The 15,479-nt window shown below is 42.4% G+C and overlaps 1 protein-coding gene across 1 annotated transcript in view; it reads right to left on the bottom strand.

Annotated features, from left to right (window-relative positions):
- The window catches only part of LOC113405048 (nuclear factor of activated T-cells 5-like), a 130,146-nt gene extending 119,547 nt beyond the window's left edge, over positions 1-10,599 (bottom strand). Inside the window, exon 1 of the mRNA XM_024216876.2 lies at positions 10,481-10,599. Within this exon, the coding sequence (XP_024072644.2) occupies positions 10,481-10,553 (73 nt within the window). The 5' untranslated portion in view covers positions 10,554-10,599. The remainder of the gene's footprint in view (positions 1-10,480) is intronic.
- Between the last annotated feature and the right edge of the window lie 4,880 nt (positions 10,600-15,479).

The following is a 15,479-nucleotide window of genomic DNA, read 5'->3' as shown; positions in this document are numbered from 1 at the left end:
GAACCTTCCCAAACCATAAGTCACTTTAAAATCCCTGACTGCCTCTACTCAACCCGAGAACATAGCATCTCCAGATGCGAGGAGTTATTGTATTTCAGAGTAAATCACCTGCTTTTGGAATGACACCAGAGGCCAACAAAACCAAGCCAAGGGCACAACCATAGACACAATACCCTTCCTTTCAAAAATTTAGCCCTATGACCAAGCAGTAGTCATGAAAGAATTGACAGCAATCAGGGCCGCCACACAAGACTGACCTGCGCCAACTGGATTGCACTAGCCATTTCAATCACTACAGCCCAAAATCTAACCTCCCATTTTCTAAGTTAATCAAGAAACTAGCAAAAGACAGTAACCAGACCCATCTGTTATTTACCAGTATGCTGAATTTCTATCATTCAGGTTTCACATTAGGATATGGTACTGAGACAGCATATTATTCTGGTGGACTCTCTCCTCCTGCCTAGAGGCAAGGAAAATACATTCATACATACCCCAGTGGACTTTGCTGCTACATTTAGTTTTATTGATCACCAAATATTCCTGTCCTTCTTGCAAGGAGTTGTAGCACTGAACAGAAAGGATCTGAAATGACTCGGATTCTTCCGCTCAGATTAAGTATAGACAAACATTTTATGGAACTTTTCCTCTATCTGTGAAACCCTCAACTGCAGAGTCCCAAGAGTCAGTTCTTTACCCCACATTATTCAACATCTGTATGAAGCTGTTGGGAAAGCTGGTGAGACAATATAGGATGAAGTGCCAGCAGTATGCTGACATTATCCTGTTCTACATTTTCTTTACATAAAAAACAAACACAATCCTAAACAAGGCCAAAACAAATACCTCAGTGAAGAGCAGAGGGTAAAGATGAACCCAAGACAGAGAGATGAAGCTGGTAGAAAGAAGAAAGCACTTCAGAGAACCTCCCTCCTCTATAATACTCACAATAATTGAGGGCATTTACTCTCAGATTGATAAATCAACCCTCAACCTTTGGATCCTTTGGGACTCCTCAGTGCTACTGGATACACAGCACAAATAGTAAACGGAAGTAAGTGCCACAATGGCAACTGAGCAGAAAATTGAACCCCAACCTATCAAACATACACCTGGCATCACACACTCATGACTCCAGGCTTGATTGTTTATTGCTGCTCATATCAACGAGTCAAGCTACACACCCTGGAAAAGGTTCAACTGCCACAAAGCACTGTAGCAAGACAGGTTGTTGTGAACATATCACTCTGGTATGCTGTTCTTTGTGCTGGCTTCCCTTGAACAGAGTCAACTTGAATAGAGTTCAGCTTTAATTATACAAGGTTTCTGTTCTGATATTCAAATCCCTTCATGGGATTGGTCCTTGCTACCTGGAAGATCACATTTCTCTCTGTGACTATGACCTCCCACAACAGCTATACTTCCTTTGAAAAACAGAACTATTGATCAATATGAGGAGGTTCATGAGAGGAGGAGACATATTTCCCAGGAACTTGACCTGGACAACAGAATTCAACCCAGCAAAAGATAGGAATGACTATGGAACTAACAACGTTCAGAACTAAATACAAAACTCATTTGTTCAACTTAGCTTTCTCTCAGTTTCTTCAGATTGAGACATACAAACTAGAAAGCAAACAAGAGACGAAATTAGAAATTAGAAAGGAGATAAATAAGAGGTCACATGAAGTACACAAAATAATAAATGTATAAAGAAGGAAGATCTGGAGCTTCTGTTCTCTGTCTCAACACAAGAGCACAGAAACAGTCAATAAGAAATTGTGAGGTGGCAAATTCAAAACTAATTAAAAGAAATACCTTTTACACACTGTGTGATTAGATTGTGGAACTCCTTCTCACAGAATGTCACTGAGACAAAGAACCTAGCAAGATTCAAAGTGGAATTAGACATTCATATGGATAGCAAAAATATTGAGAGTTATAGTGCCAACAAATTTTGAAAGGAATATTTCAGGAATTAAGACAATCTCTAACTATTATCAGTTAGAATGAGACCTTCATAAAGCCCGGATTACCTAACCTTTGCCTACTGCAGGTTTTCTTGCACATTCATTAGAAGCACTACTGTTAGAAACAGGATACTGAACTAAACGGACCATGTGTCTGATACAGTATGACAACTCCTTTCTTCTAAGTACCTAAGAAAAACTAAAAATATAAATTAGAGTATTATTTTTATTATTTCTATTTCTAAATAACTAGGAGATCCTCAGATACTATGGTGATGAGGATCAAACAAATTGATAATTGCAATATCCTCCCCAACCTTTCTCTTCTCAACACAAATTTTAATATCCAAAGCTGTAAGTAAACATAAAACGGACGCTCTATTTCTCCTTGACTACATAGTCACTGTATTACTGGGATTTAACTCATTTTAGCATGGATCAGCATTCATGTCATGCTCTCCATCAGGACCCAGCCCAGGCCAAGGAACCGAATGATCCAACCAGCGGACCAAATTTGGTGATGAATCTTGGTCATGTGCACCTGAGGCACATTGTGCATACGCTAAGAAGTTAAATCACTGAAATACCTGGAGTATGAAAAGGCTCTACGTAAAGTGCTAAAGTGTTTATTAGATAGATTGATCGATCGATCTTTCTGTACTGACAATTCTCCAACAAACATCAAAATGATTATAAAGTCACCACAGTTTTAAATAGGGAGAGAAAACATATTTCATGTGCACCTATATAATACTCCCAGTACAAAAGAGCTATTTAGTATATTAATACATTACTTCTTAAAGGCAGCACAAATGCATCCTACAAAATGTATTTTTACAGTTAGACTGGGTTTGTAACTTTTAGAATAACTCAACTACATAAGGAAATTTAATAAAAGAGAAAGACAAAATACAAAGTCCTACTGTTGCTTGCACCAGTGGAAAATCTGACTTACCAGTAATTGGCATTGTACAAGCATAGGTAAGCAGAATATGGCACATAATTTTCTTAAGTGGTTTAATATTTCTGCAAATTGTTGAAATGAAAGGATTAACTAAATTAGTGGATACTAATGAGTTTGGATTTAGGGCCTATCATTCGACAAACTGTTTCACTCATGGTACTTAGTGGCCTTTCAAGTGTCTAAAATGAATAGTTTAACAACATTAATTAAATGATAGTATTGAAAACAGCACTTAGATCTACCAACAACAGGACAACTAACCTCTAGGTTTTCAGAGTACGTGCGCCAGTGATTTGTCTCTTAGATTGCTAATTTACCTTTGTATGACAAAATTCTTGTTGTTTTATCTTGAGGATGATGTTTTGCAATGTCTGGAGTTGGACACATTATTATTTTCTTTAGATATATTATCAGTGCATGGTTTTAATGATCTATATGCAAATAACATACATATTTTTGTTTCTTTTGCCAGGGGTTGTGGTTTGGGTTTTTTTGTTTTGGGGTTTTTTGTTTGTTTGTTTTTGAGGCTATCTGGCATCATTTTTCACAATGATTTCCGGACATTAGACCTTGAAGGTTTTTTGCTTGGTTCTAACAACCACATTCTTAAGATAATATGGGAATGGGCACCATAGACATGCTTTTAAAAACACCTCTGGCATTTGTTTCTCTTATCTTTGGGAGTTCCAGACATGCACTGGAAGCTTGAAACCTAAGAATTCACTGATGATACTATCTTTTCAGAAAGATATTCTCTTCCAAAAGCTGAATAAAATCAATTTATAAAAATGTATGTAAATGAGATAACTCAAACTGAGACAGATATAGTAGGCAACTATTAATCAGTACAAAGATTGACATGTGTTACAGCATCTTGAACAAACAGAAGTCATTTTCGCTGTTCATTCTGGGCTTCCAATGATCCATATCAAGCTTTTGAAATTATTAAGACAGTCTATGAAACATTTTTCTCCATCATTTCAAAATTATGCACTTCGTGTTTTTAGATCAAAAGTATCAAACCAACCATTTGACTTTGTTTCATAAAGTCATGTAAAATGTAACTCAGGCAGACAAAACTCATTGTTCCAACAGCAATAATACCATATAAATATTTCTATATCGTTGCCCATTCTGAATGTTTAAACAAGTGTACTTATATCCTCCTGCTAGAACTCTGATGATTTTTCCTATGGTTTGGAAGTGAACTTAATTCTATGGAAACTAATATTTATGATCTGTATGGTCCTTTTACTTCGAAATACTGTACAAATAATAGTCAATATTCTATGAGATGGGTATTATACTACATTGTAATTGTCTCAGTCAGAGTGCAGGGATATTGTATAGTTTTAAACAGACTCATCAATGAACACAAATTATACAATCCGATTGGTAGAGGGGTTCTGATCTGTAGGATGACTACACTTCTCAATAACAGTACAGCAATCATATAAAATCCCATCCTTTCAATACTCCCTAGCCTATACCCACAAATATAGATGCCTCAACTTCTGACCATTCCCACTGTGTCCAGAGTTTTACCCCCAACTCTCTCGGTTTTTAGTTTATGCACTGAATCACAAGAGGTTAGACAGAAGAAAAATACAAGGAATATAATATAATGGTGGCTGTTCTGATTATTCACATAAACATTAGTACTTTTCTGTAATTGGGGCAATTACATCCTCAAATTAATTATTCACTGTGTAGAAGTATTTTCTTTTATTAGCTTTAAATGTGTTGCCTTTCAATTTAACTGAATGTCCCTTTGTTCTTATAGTATGATAAAGCATAAAAATGAAACCCTGATATCTTCTTTATATTATTGTTTTAGAACAGGGTTGATTGATTTAGATCAAAGTGATTTAAATCACCAATTTTAATCATGATTTAAATCAGGAAGCAGAAAATCTATATTTAAATAATCGATTTTAATCACATTTTGCATTTGCACTTCAGTTATTTTTCTAAAGACAGGTTAATTCTCATTGGATGGTAACCATTAAAAACATGCTGATTTGCAATTAAATATAGTCTTTACACTAAATGTAATGCTTCTTTTTGCTAACAAGGAGGATACACAATAGCTATACATATTTAAGCAATATAGGTTAACTTTTTACTAAACGATTAATTTTTTATTTGAGATTTTTGTCAAGTTGGATTTGGACAGAAATTCAAATTCAATTAAAAACTACCTTAAGTGTGCTAGATCCATAAGAAAAAAAGTTTGTCAAAACATATTTTTAAATACAAAACAATATCTCCTTTTGTTTAATAAATCAGTTATTTGTAGTTAGCAAATTGGACTGATTGTTTCTGGTCACCGTGGCCTTCAAGACTTGAGACGTAGTGAATCTCATCCTCCCATACAAAGCTTTTATTCAGCGATTGTAAGAGGAAGGAGCTTTCCTAATATTTCAACTGGCAATTACTTTAACTTTGAATTAACTAGTATTGACCTGAACAAGTTGAATAAACTGAAATTAAGAAAATATTCTCTGCATCTGTGTTCAAGGTACTTAGTGATTTCAATCACTTCAGTGGTCTGACTTTCTTTAAAACTTTGCAGCAAACATGTACTGCTTTAAATCAAATACAAAAAAAATAGATTATAATAAATGTAGGCGTTAATATAGGTTGTCAATTTCAATTTTTTTTAAATAAACCTGTATTTAATGTAAAGTTTGATTTGTATTTAAATCAATTTTTCCATCTACTCTTTTATAAACCTATATCACACCTAATCTTATTCATCTCCTCTACAATAAACAGTCCCACTCTTTTTAATGTTTATTCATACTTCTAGTCATCATTTCATCCATCTCAAGAAGACCCTTTCAAGTTCTGCTCTCTTTTTCAGAAATGATGACGACCAGAACTAAAGGTGAAGGCATATCAATTACATTATGGAAGCACCAGTCTATATATTGTATTGCAGTTGAGAACAGTTTTGCACTTCAAGCAGATTCAACCACTTTGTTACATATAAAAAATACAATATATCCACTCGGAAATTATGGCACGTGAAGAATAAAACAAATATTCTGAGAATTTATAGGTTAAAGTTAAATTTAAGTGACTAAGAAATTTAGCAGCCTGTATCAGACCATTTTGTCCTAAATTATCTTAATGAAGTAACAGAAACTTTGAGGCAGAGCATAGCAGCAAGGTTCTCCAAACAAATCGGCAGGACACAGTTCAGAGGAGTTTAGCAAAAAGAGTGCTAATAATTTATTCTACATAAAAAAAAACCAAGCTAAAGAACAACAATGACAACGGATACTTTTCCATAACATCAGTCCATTTACTCATTCAAAGTACTCTATACATCTTGTAACTGGCCCAGTTTCCTCCATGTGACCCTTCCTCACCTGCCCTGCAACTTATTCTGCCTTTGGACCTAGGAGTTTTATAGAAGGCTTCTCTACCCAGAACCCTTTGCACAGCAGAAGAGAAGTCCCTCTCTGGATGACTGACAGTTTGACTAGACAATCAGCTCTCTTTTCCCTCACTCCTGGTTCTATAAAGTCTTCATCCCACTATATTCTTCAAACTTTAAGTATGTAGTAGAACCTCAGAGTTACAAACAGCCTCCGTTCCTGAAGTTGTTTGTAATTCTGAACAAAACATTATGGTTGTTCTTTCAAAATTTACAATTGAACACTGACTTAATACAGCTCTGAAACTTTACTATGCATAAGAAAAATGCTGCTTTTAAATGAAACAAGCACAGAAAGAGTTTCCTTACCCTGTCAAATCTTTTTTTAAACTTTCCCTTTTTCTTTTTTTTAGTAGTTTATATTAACATATTACTGCTCTGTACAGTTTTTGCTTTTTTTTTTGGGGGGGGGGGGAGTCTCTGCTACCCCATTGTGTACTTCCAGTTCCAAATGAGGTGTGTGATTGACCGGTTAGTTCATAACTCTGGTGTTTGTAACTCTGAGGTCCTACTGTAGTTAAAACCCACTGAGATTCAGGCCTTGGCTACACTGGCGGTGTACAGCGCTGCAACTTGCTGAGCTCAGGGGTGTGAAAAAACACCCCCCTGAGCACGAGTACAGCGCAGTAAAGCGCCAGTGTAATCAGAGCCTGCAGCGCTGCAAGCTATTCCCCTTGGAGAGGTGGAGTACATACAGCGCTGCGAGAGCTCTCTCACAGCGCTGGCGGCGCAACTACACTCGCGCTTCACAGTGCTGCCGCGGCAGCGCTGTGAATTCCCGAGTGTAGCCAACCCCCTAGTTCAGCAATTCTCAACCTGGGGTCTGTGGCACCCTGGGGGTCTGCGTGCCCTTTCAAGGGGGCCGCAGCACTCCCCGCGGGGCTGAAGCCCCGATCCCTGGTGCCTCCACGTGGGGCTGAAGTTAAAAGGCACTGGGGGCAGTTCCACACCTCCACCATCTCTTCTCCCAGCCCTCTGGCCAGGTCAGAGGTGGAAGCTGGAGCCAGGCAGTGAGGGGCAGCTGCTGCTCTCGCTGGTGCCATAGAATAGGCAGCGGCAGCGTTCCCTCCTCTCCTGCTGGTGTCCCAGGTTGAAGCTGCTCCTCAGCTCCCAGCCTCCTTTGTTCCCCCAGAGGCAGCTGGTAAGAGTGTTGTACTTAAAGTACCGCACAGGATCTTTTCAGGGGGAATAAGGCAAAAAGCCACATTTATTAGTAATACATGTATTACTTAACACTGTATCATATGCATATGATCTATATTACACTCAGGCACTCACATACACACAAGCATACTCTGTCTTCTTGTTGTTACCAATTAGTTGCTCCCCTTAACTGCACTGGCCAGGTGAGTTAGATGGAGGAGGGGTGGAGCCGGGTTTCTGTCGATCCAGATCAATGCTCCCATGTTGACAAGATGAGACCCGGGGTCCTCTGCAAGACACCTCACATTTATAGTAGCTTCCCTCTCATGTAAATCTGTACCAGATTCAAAATCTATGTCTGTGTCCGTTGATCCTTTGTGCTGCTTCCTCTGGGTGTTGTCCCAATGCTGTTCAAAGAGGGTGTTTTCAAAAGAAGGTGCTTGCTTCTAACCCCCGAGGACATCAATATGTCTGCTTTTCTTTAATGAGCCCACTTGACATGTTTTATTGTCCTTGGGTCTGGCTCCCAGTCCCTCTCCAACTGTTGCAGCTGTCTGGAGGTGCTTGCCTTCCAGGCCTTGCTCATTCACACCTCATTCATTCAACAGGGCAATTGATTAAGGGAGTTGGGGGGGGGGGGAATCTTATTCTACTCCTAGCAAAAAGACATTTTTCTTCTACTTTAACTATCCTTAGGGGCTATAACATTATACCAAGGCTTAACACAAAGTTTCTACATGAGGCTTTGATATAAAGAAGATATATGAAGAGGCACAATGTAAAGTCATATGAAAATTATCAGAGATTTATCTACAAGAGCCCTCCAGGTGGGGACACCCAGTTCCCCCTCCAAGAACAGGGACTGCAGGGGAGTCCTCCCAGCACACAGCCCCTAATACCCCCTCTCCCTACACCCGGAGGCTACACCTTCCCTGCACCCTGAACTACTCCCTGCCCGCACACAGCCCCTAGCTACCTCCCTGCCTGCACACAGCCCCTAACACCCCCCACCTATAACCACCCGATGTGCACACAGCCCCTAGCTACCCCCTCCCTGCACCCTAAACTGTTTTCAAACTTTTTGAGCTAAGCCCCCCCCACCTTTGAGTTATAATTTTTGGTTGTGCCCCCCCCCCTCCAACCCAGACAGGCTTGGTGCCCTGCTGAGGTGAGTCAAGGGGTGGAGATGGCACTCCCTCCCTGGACCCCACCATGCGGAGGTGGCTCGAGCCCCGCTGGCCCCTTACCCCCAATAGAAGTCAAACTACACATAAGCCCAAGGCCCCTGCCCTGAGCACCATCCCGCACTGGGCCCTGGAGTTTTTATAGCATGTTGAGGGGGGCCTCAGAGAGAGAAAGGTTAAGAACCCATTAGTTCACAGGCTATGTTGCCCTCTTTCAAAACTCCTGCCACCTGCTACTGTTCTCACTAGGACTGAGGCAAACTGGAATACATAGTTAAGGCATCCAAACAACCTGAACGCCACCCCGTAGTGACATAAGGGGAAAAAATTAAAATTCAATGTCTAAAAATCATTTTAATCTAATCTGGTACTACAAACACTATTACGTACTAGTCACAATTCTACGGTTACTGCATGGCACCACTATGAGTTAAAGCTGTTTGAGTGCCTTAACTGTGTATTTCCATACCTTAACTTAACAAGTTTGGATTTCTTTTAAGTTTGGTCTTAGGCCAGAATTTCCTGGGTTTATTACATTTGTTTTGGGGATGACATCACTGTGATGTTTTTGCCTTTAAAAAACTGGGTATTGGTTAAGGTACCTTAATTCCAGTTTAATAGATTTTTTTACTTGGACATAATATATAGCAGCAAAATATGCTCAGTATTTTCTATCCTTTTATTATACATACAAAAGTTGTATTTTGCATGTCTCTGCTGCACAATGATCAGATATTTTATTGAGCTGCCCACAGCAACACCCAAATCTTTAATTTAAAAGTGAGTTTAGCAATCAATTACGTGTACATGCAGCTCAAGTTATTCCTTCCACTGTACATTTCCTTATTACCATATGTTTGCCAACATGGACTTTCACGTGACATCAGGCTGCTCATTCACCTAGCACAGCTCTGACGTTCCATACATTCTTTTATCATCTTGACTATCCTAAGAGACTGTATCATCTGAAAACTTTGCCACCTCCCTGTTCACTCCCTTTTCCAAATCCCCAGTTAACAGAGTCAATACTAGATCTAGCTCAAAGCTGGGCACCATAAACTCTCCTGCCATGTTGAAAATTAACCACGTATTTCAACTCTTTTTGTTTTTTGACTCTTAGCCAGTTTCGACTTCAGGACAGAAATCCACCTCTTTCCCTGAAACTACTCAGTTTATTTCAGAACGTTTTTATCGTTGATTTAGTCAGCAGCTTTATGAAAATCCAACTAAACGGTGTTTCCATTCCCCCTTTCTCCACTGTTTTCGTAGACAATCTACCCAGGGCAGCATGTAGCCAGCACCCCCAGTCACACTCCGAAATGGCAGTGGGAAGTCAGAGGGAACAGCCCCGCTGTGCCCCGGCCAAGGGAGAGAAGCTTTAGACTCAGCCCACGGGTCGGATCACATAGCGGATGTCGCGGCGGGCCGTCCGCTGCGTCCCTTGCGCACAAACCTGTCGGGACACATTCTTGAGGATACGGTGTCCGGGCCAGGAATGCAGCCTGAGCAGCCCCGCTGCAATCTCAGCGCCTGGCTGGGGCTGGGGCTTCCCGGGACCCCAGCGCCTCCTCCCCGCGGCGGGCAGCATCCCTGCGAGCCCACCGCTCCACACCTGGCAGGTCTGCCTGGGACGGGCCCGGCCGCCAAGCGAGGGCCCCGCGGGGCGAGGACCGGCGGCTGCTCCGGGGGGAGCTGCGGCCCGCCGGGGGTGGGGGCCGCGGCCCGCGGGGCCAGCGAGGGCCGGTCGCGGCCCAGCCCCGCCCCCCGCACTCACCCTTGGAGTAGAGAGACTTGGGGGACTCGAGGTCGAGGTCGGCGCTGAGCAGAGAGATGAAGTCCGAGGGCATCGCAGCTTCGCGGCCCGGCAGGGGCTGGGGGGCCGCCGGGAGGAGGGGCGCTGCTGCCTCCGCCGCCCCGGCGTGGGGAGGGGAGACGCCGGGAGCCGAGAGGGCGCGCCGCGCTCACTGCGGGCCGGGCTAGGCCAGGGGCTTCACGCGCTGTCAGGGTCGGGCTCGGCCGCCGCTGACAGGAATCCGGCTGCTGCCAACGGAACGGTCCAGACCGCCCCCTCCGTTACTGCTCTGCGCATGCGTCAACCGAGAGGGCTCCGGAGGGGTGGCGCACATCGAGAACTACTGATCGGGCGACTTGCGCCTGCGCTCCCGAGGGGAGACGAGGGAGGGGGAAGAAGAACGGGAAGAGCCGCAGGTCAGCTATTGTGCACATGCGTAGACAGACCCAGTCAGGCTTTGCCCATTTTCACTCGCTAGTTGTGTCATTCTGCGCATGTGCCCGCCCACGGGCCCAGTGGCGAGGAGGTCTCGCGCTCAACCAGCGGGCGGCCCGCGAGTGAGGTTCCACGCATGCGCAGTTTCTGGACGCTGGGGGAGATGTACTACCAGCGAGCGAGTGACTGAACGGAGGGAGGAGGCGGGAAGAGCCTTAGCTGGGCCTGGGCCGGGAGGGGGCGAAGCGTCGAGAACAGCCGCAGCGCCTGCTGCGGAGCTGAGGGGCCAGGCGGGACGGGGGGAGCAAACAGGCCAGGCCCCGGGGATCCCGGGGGCTCCTCTCTGACCCTGTGCAGCTCTGGGGCAGGTGTACTGAATGCTAGTCAGATGGTCTCTGGTGAAGTAAGGCCCCTTTCTGCTGCACATTTGGCCACACTGACTAAACCATCCCTGATGGAGGAATGAAAGAGGTAAAAGCAGAACAAGGTGGGAATGCTAGCTGCCACCAGGCAAAGGTGAGAGAGAGCTAGAGGACCCACCTAGGTAAGGCTGTGGGGATCTTTGTTCCTCTTCTTGTGCTGTAGCTTTTCACCCTCAGGTACAGACCATAAGAGCTAAATTTTCTCCCCCCAGCAAGAGTTTGAAGGAAATCAGTCAAAGCTGCAAAGAAGTTGGAGAAAAACCATTCCAGAGCTGTCGAAAAATGCCACATTTGCTGGAGTTTGAAGTTTATGACTCTACTTCAAACCTGATTTCCTGTGATATGTTAGAACTTGTCATGGACTGGTTTCCCCATGAAATTGGGAAGGGTTGATAAGGTTTAGGTTAGAATGAAGAAGTTACTAATATTCAACTTAATCTTTTTGTGTGTCAGCGCTCTTGTACCACAATCTACCATAGCATTGTATGTCAGTCCATGTGCTGCTAGTTTTTTTTCTTTAATTAAACAGGATGTTCCAGGCCTCCATCTCTTGAACTGCTGAATCTGGACCTAATGACAATCAGCCTCAGGACTCCGACTAAACAGCTGCTCTGTGAGGGTAGATGCTATAAAGGCCCCAAAATTACTATTTGTTTTTAAAACTAACAACTTTGAGCTTTCATTCTTTACAAGGATATCCTGCTTGGTCCTTCTCCATGCAACTAGTTGGTATCTTATATCCCAAATCAATTATATGTACATACGTACTAGTACAGGTGTGGGTAAGAGAGCCCTTTCCTTGAAAGGTGAAAAAATGCAAGAGAATGGGTGACCTATCAAAGAAAAAGAAACACTGGAGGGTAGGGGGAAAAGGAGGGGGGCACACAATAGCTTGTTCGTGCTATTGAGCCTTTTCTAAAATAAGTGTTTTCTGAGGCTTGTCTGCATGATGTATAAAGGGGAGCCGGAGTATTCAACTCCTTCACAGAGGACATAACCTAAATGGCATCACAAAGCTGATGGGATGTTTCTCACAACCATAATGTTGATATTATACCTATCAATCAATTCAGGAAAGGGAAAAAGAGAAGAGGTAGCATCACGTGAAAAAAAAAGTGTGCTTCATGCTTGGCAAAGAAAACCATACTTCATGTTTGAGGATTTCAAAGGGCTTTACAAAGACAAATTTATTCTCTAAATAATATCAAAATAGGGAAACTTCAGCACAGAGTTTAAATGACTTGCCTGGGGTTTTGCAAATTTGATCTTAACAAGCAGCTAAGAGCATAAATACTTTTAGAAAAGATACGAGAATTGGGGTGGGGGAACGACACTGCAATTGGCTGTACCAAGAAGACCGTACCATACAAAATCTGTGGAAGAGCACTAAAATGAGCAGAGTGAGTGAAAAATTCTTGGATCAGCAAGGTGCAGGAGAGACCACAGGATAGCATAATCAACTACCCAGAAGTCTGGAATGACAAGTATAATTAAAAGTAAGATTCCCAAGTTTTCTCTAGTGAAAAAACTTCATTATGCCAAGAGCATGGTATCCAGGCAGAGATGCAATCTCCTCCTGGGAAATTTTCTACTAAGAGGGAGAAAAACTATTGAGAAAGTAAATAACAGGGAAGTGTTGAAACTAGTGACCAAAGTATACTTGAAATAAACACACTGAAGAAAGACTGTGTTCACAGAAGGTATGGATTTCAAGAAAGCAAATATTGGGGAATTAAGAAACTTAGTGAATAATAGGTGATGTAAAGTATTAAAATTCACCAATGTGAAAGAAGGCTGAGGAATCTCAAGACTTCTTAATTGAGATTACGATTCCTCTGATGAAGAAGAAATATGAGAAAAAAGAAGCAGTGAGTGTGGATGCACAAGACACTGGTCCAAAATGATGAGAACCTGCACTGTAAATGGAAAAGGGAACAAAAGAAGACTGTACCATACAAAATTTCAAGGTAAAAGAAGAAAGCTGAGGGCAGCAAAACAAAAAGACCACTGAACTTCTTCATATTAAGAAGATAAGTCTACGCTAAGGGCAACATATTGAATACAGACACTGCATGCCCAGCTAGCACAGGTATAAATAGCAGAGAAGACAGTGAGGCATTGCTTAGGTGAGTCGAGGATAGAAATGTCAGAACTCTAGGATCTATACCCTACCCGGCTTGCCACGTGCCAAAGCAGTGCCTCCCATTTCTATGCTGCTATTTTTAGCAATGTAGTGGTCTGCTGCTTCCCGGCTGCTGGAGCCTTTTCCTGCCACAGTGAAAGGCTCTGGGTGGGGGAGAGCAGTGGGAGTTCCTGGAGCCTTCCCTGCTGCCAGAGCCTTTCACTGCCATGTGTAGCCACACACCACCCTGTGGACACAGACTGCCTTTCACTGCTGCATGTAACTACATATACCCTGTACACCGCTGTAAGTGTGAACAAGGCTGAAGAGAATAAATGAAAAATACAAATATTTAAAAAGGCATTTTAATGAGCACGCCTAAAATGGCTGAGCTACTGAACTACATCTCAAAATTCTATCTTTAAACAAATGACTAGTATAGAAAAATAAATAAAGACTTTATGACTATAGTGTAACCCCCCTTTCCTCCCTGTGTTACTTGGGAACAGGCAACACTCACCTGTGTGCCCGGGTGCCTGATGCTGTTGACAGTAAAGGAGATCCTGAGTATCCCAGTGATGATGTTGGATAGGTGGGAATCCTCTATCCACCCCTCTGCTGCAGTCCTTTTACTTGTAAATGAAATTAAAATTGCCGGTGCCTCTGCCTGGCTGGGCCCTGTACATACTCAATGGTTTGCCTTGGGAGCCTCCTGGAATAAATCTAAACTAATCCATGCAATGGGTCTAACTCAAAAATACCAATTCTAAACAATATACACTTAGATTGGAGTTAACACATCTTTACTTAACAGTTTAAGAAAACATAACAGACTGAAATTAAATGTCACCACTAATTTAAATCAGCAGGGGGCAGTTCAATAAATCAATTAACAAATACAGTTTACAGTAGTAAATGAAATTTATCTAACTTGCATTTACACTGCCACCATTTACCCTACCTCTGAGTGAACTCTCCTCTGGATTTCAGAGGTCTAACTGCTTGCGTGGGTGCGCTTGAGGATCTTGAAGCTGGAGACAGCATTCTGTTGGTCCAGTGAATCAGTCCAGGCAAGGCAACAAGAGGTAGAGCAATTCTAATTTGGAATCATTCCAAACTGCACAACCCCTCTGAAGATGGGAATTGTTTTAACCAGATGTCAGCAACCCGTTCCACCTCTTCTCAGACCCAGACAACCCCTTACAGTCTCTTCACTGTCCCCCTTCCCTTACAAGTATTTTCCCAAACAAGGGTGTTGGGTACTCACATTGCCTTCACTGGAGGCCCTCCTCAGTCAGTTTTGGGCACAGCAACAGTCTCTGCCCTGGCTCCCAAGCAGGCTCTCACCGGTAGCTTCTGGCTTCCTATCAGAAGGTCCTGGTTTGGACAAAGCTCCATCAAGCAATCTCAGCTGCTCTCCCCAAATGGAGCCCACTGCATGCTCTACCTGGCTAGAGTATAGGAGGAAGTTAGTTTCTCTCTCTCCCTGAAGGCATCATGGGATTTGTAGTCTCAAAGGTTGGATTGCAACACTCAGGATCTTCCCAACTGAACACTCTCAATTAAGTTCAGAGGCCTGTATAGTAAAAGGTAGCTATCAATAAAAGCATGTAAGGAAAGATGTGGGGAAACTGACTATACATAGTACTGTACAAATAAACAGGCCCAGATAATATGAATCTCAGGGATCTAAGAAGATTAACTAATGAATTTATTGAGCTAGTGGCAATTATTTTTATCAAATCTTGGAGGAGGAAGAAAATAGACAAATGCAGTAACAATCTTAAAGAGGGCAATATAGCAGCAGTCCTTATACTTATCATCCATTAAAGCTGATTTCTAGGACTCAGGGGAAACAAAACAGAACAAAAATGAAAATCTGCCAAACTAATATTATAGTGTTAGGCACCTTAGAAATGCACGTAACAATCTGTAAACACCTTGGTGACACAGAAATCAGGAAAAATATACAATCAAAACCAGGCAAAACAAACCTGATTGC

The sequence above is a fragment of the Terrapene carolina genome, unplaced genomic scaffold (genome assembly GCF_002925995.2).
Source record: "Terrapene carolina triunguis isolate 2854851 unplaced genomic scaffold, T_m_triunguis-2.0 Scaffold32922, whole genome shotgun sequence".
Classification (NCBI taxonomy): domain Eukaryota; kingdom Metazoa; phylum Chordata; order Testudines; family Emydidae; genus Terrapene; species Terrapene triunguis.
The sequence above is the reverse complement of the archived record's forward strand: the minus strand, read 5'-3'. Positions and strand labels throughout refer to the sequence as shown.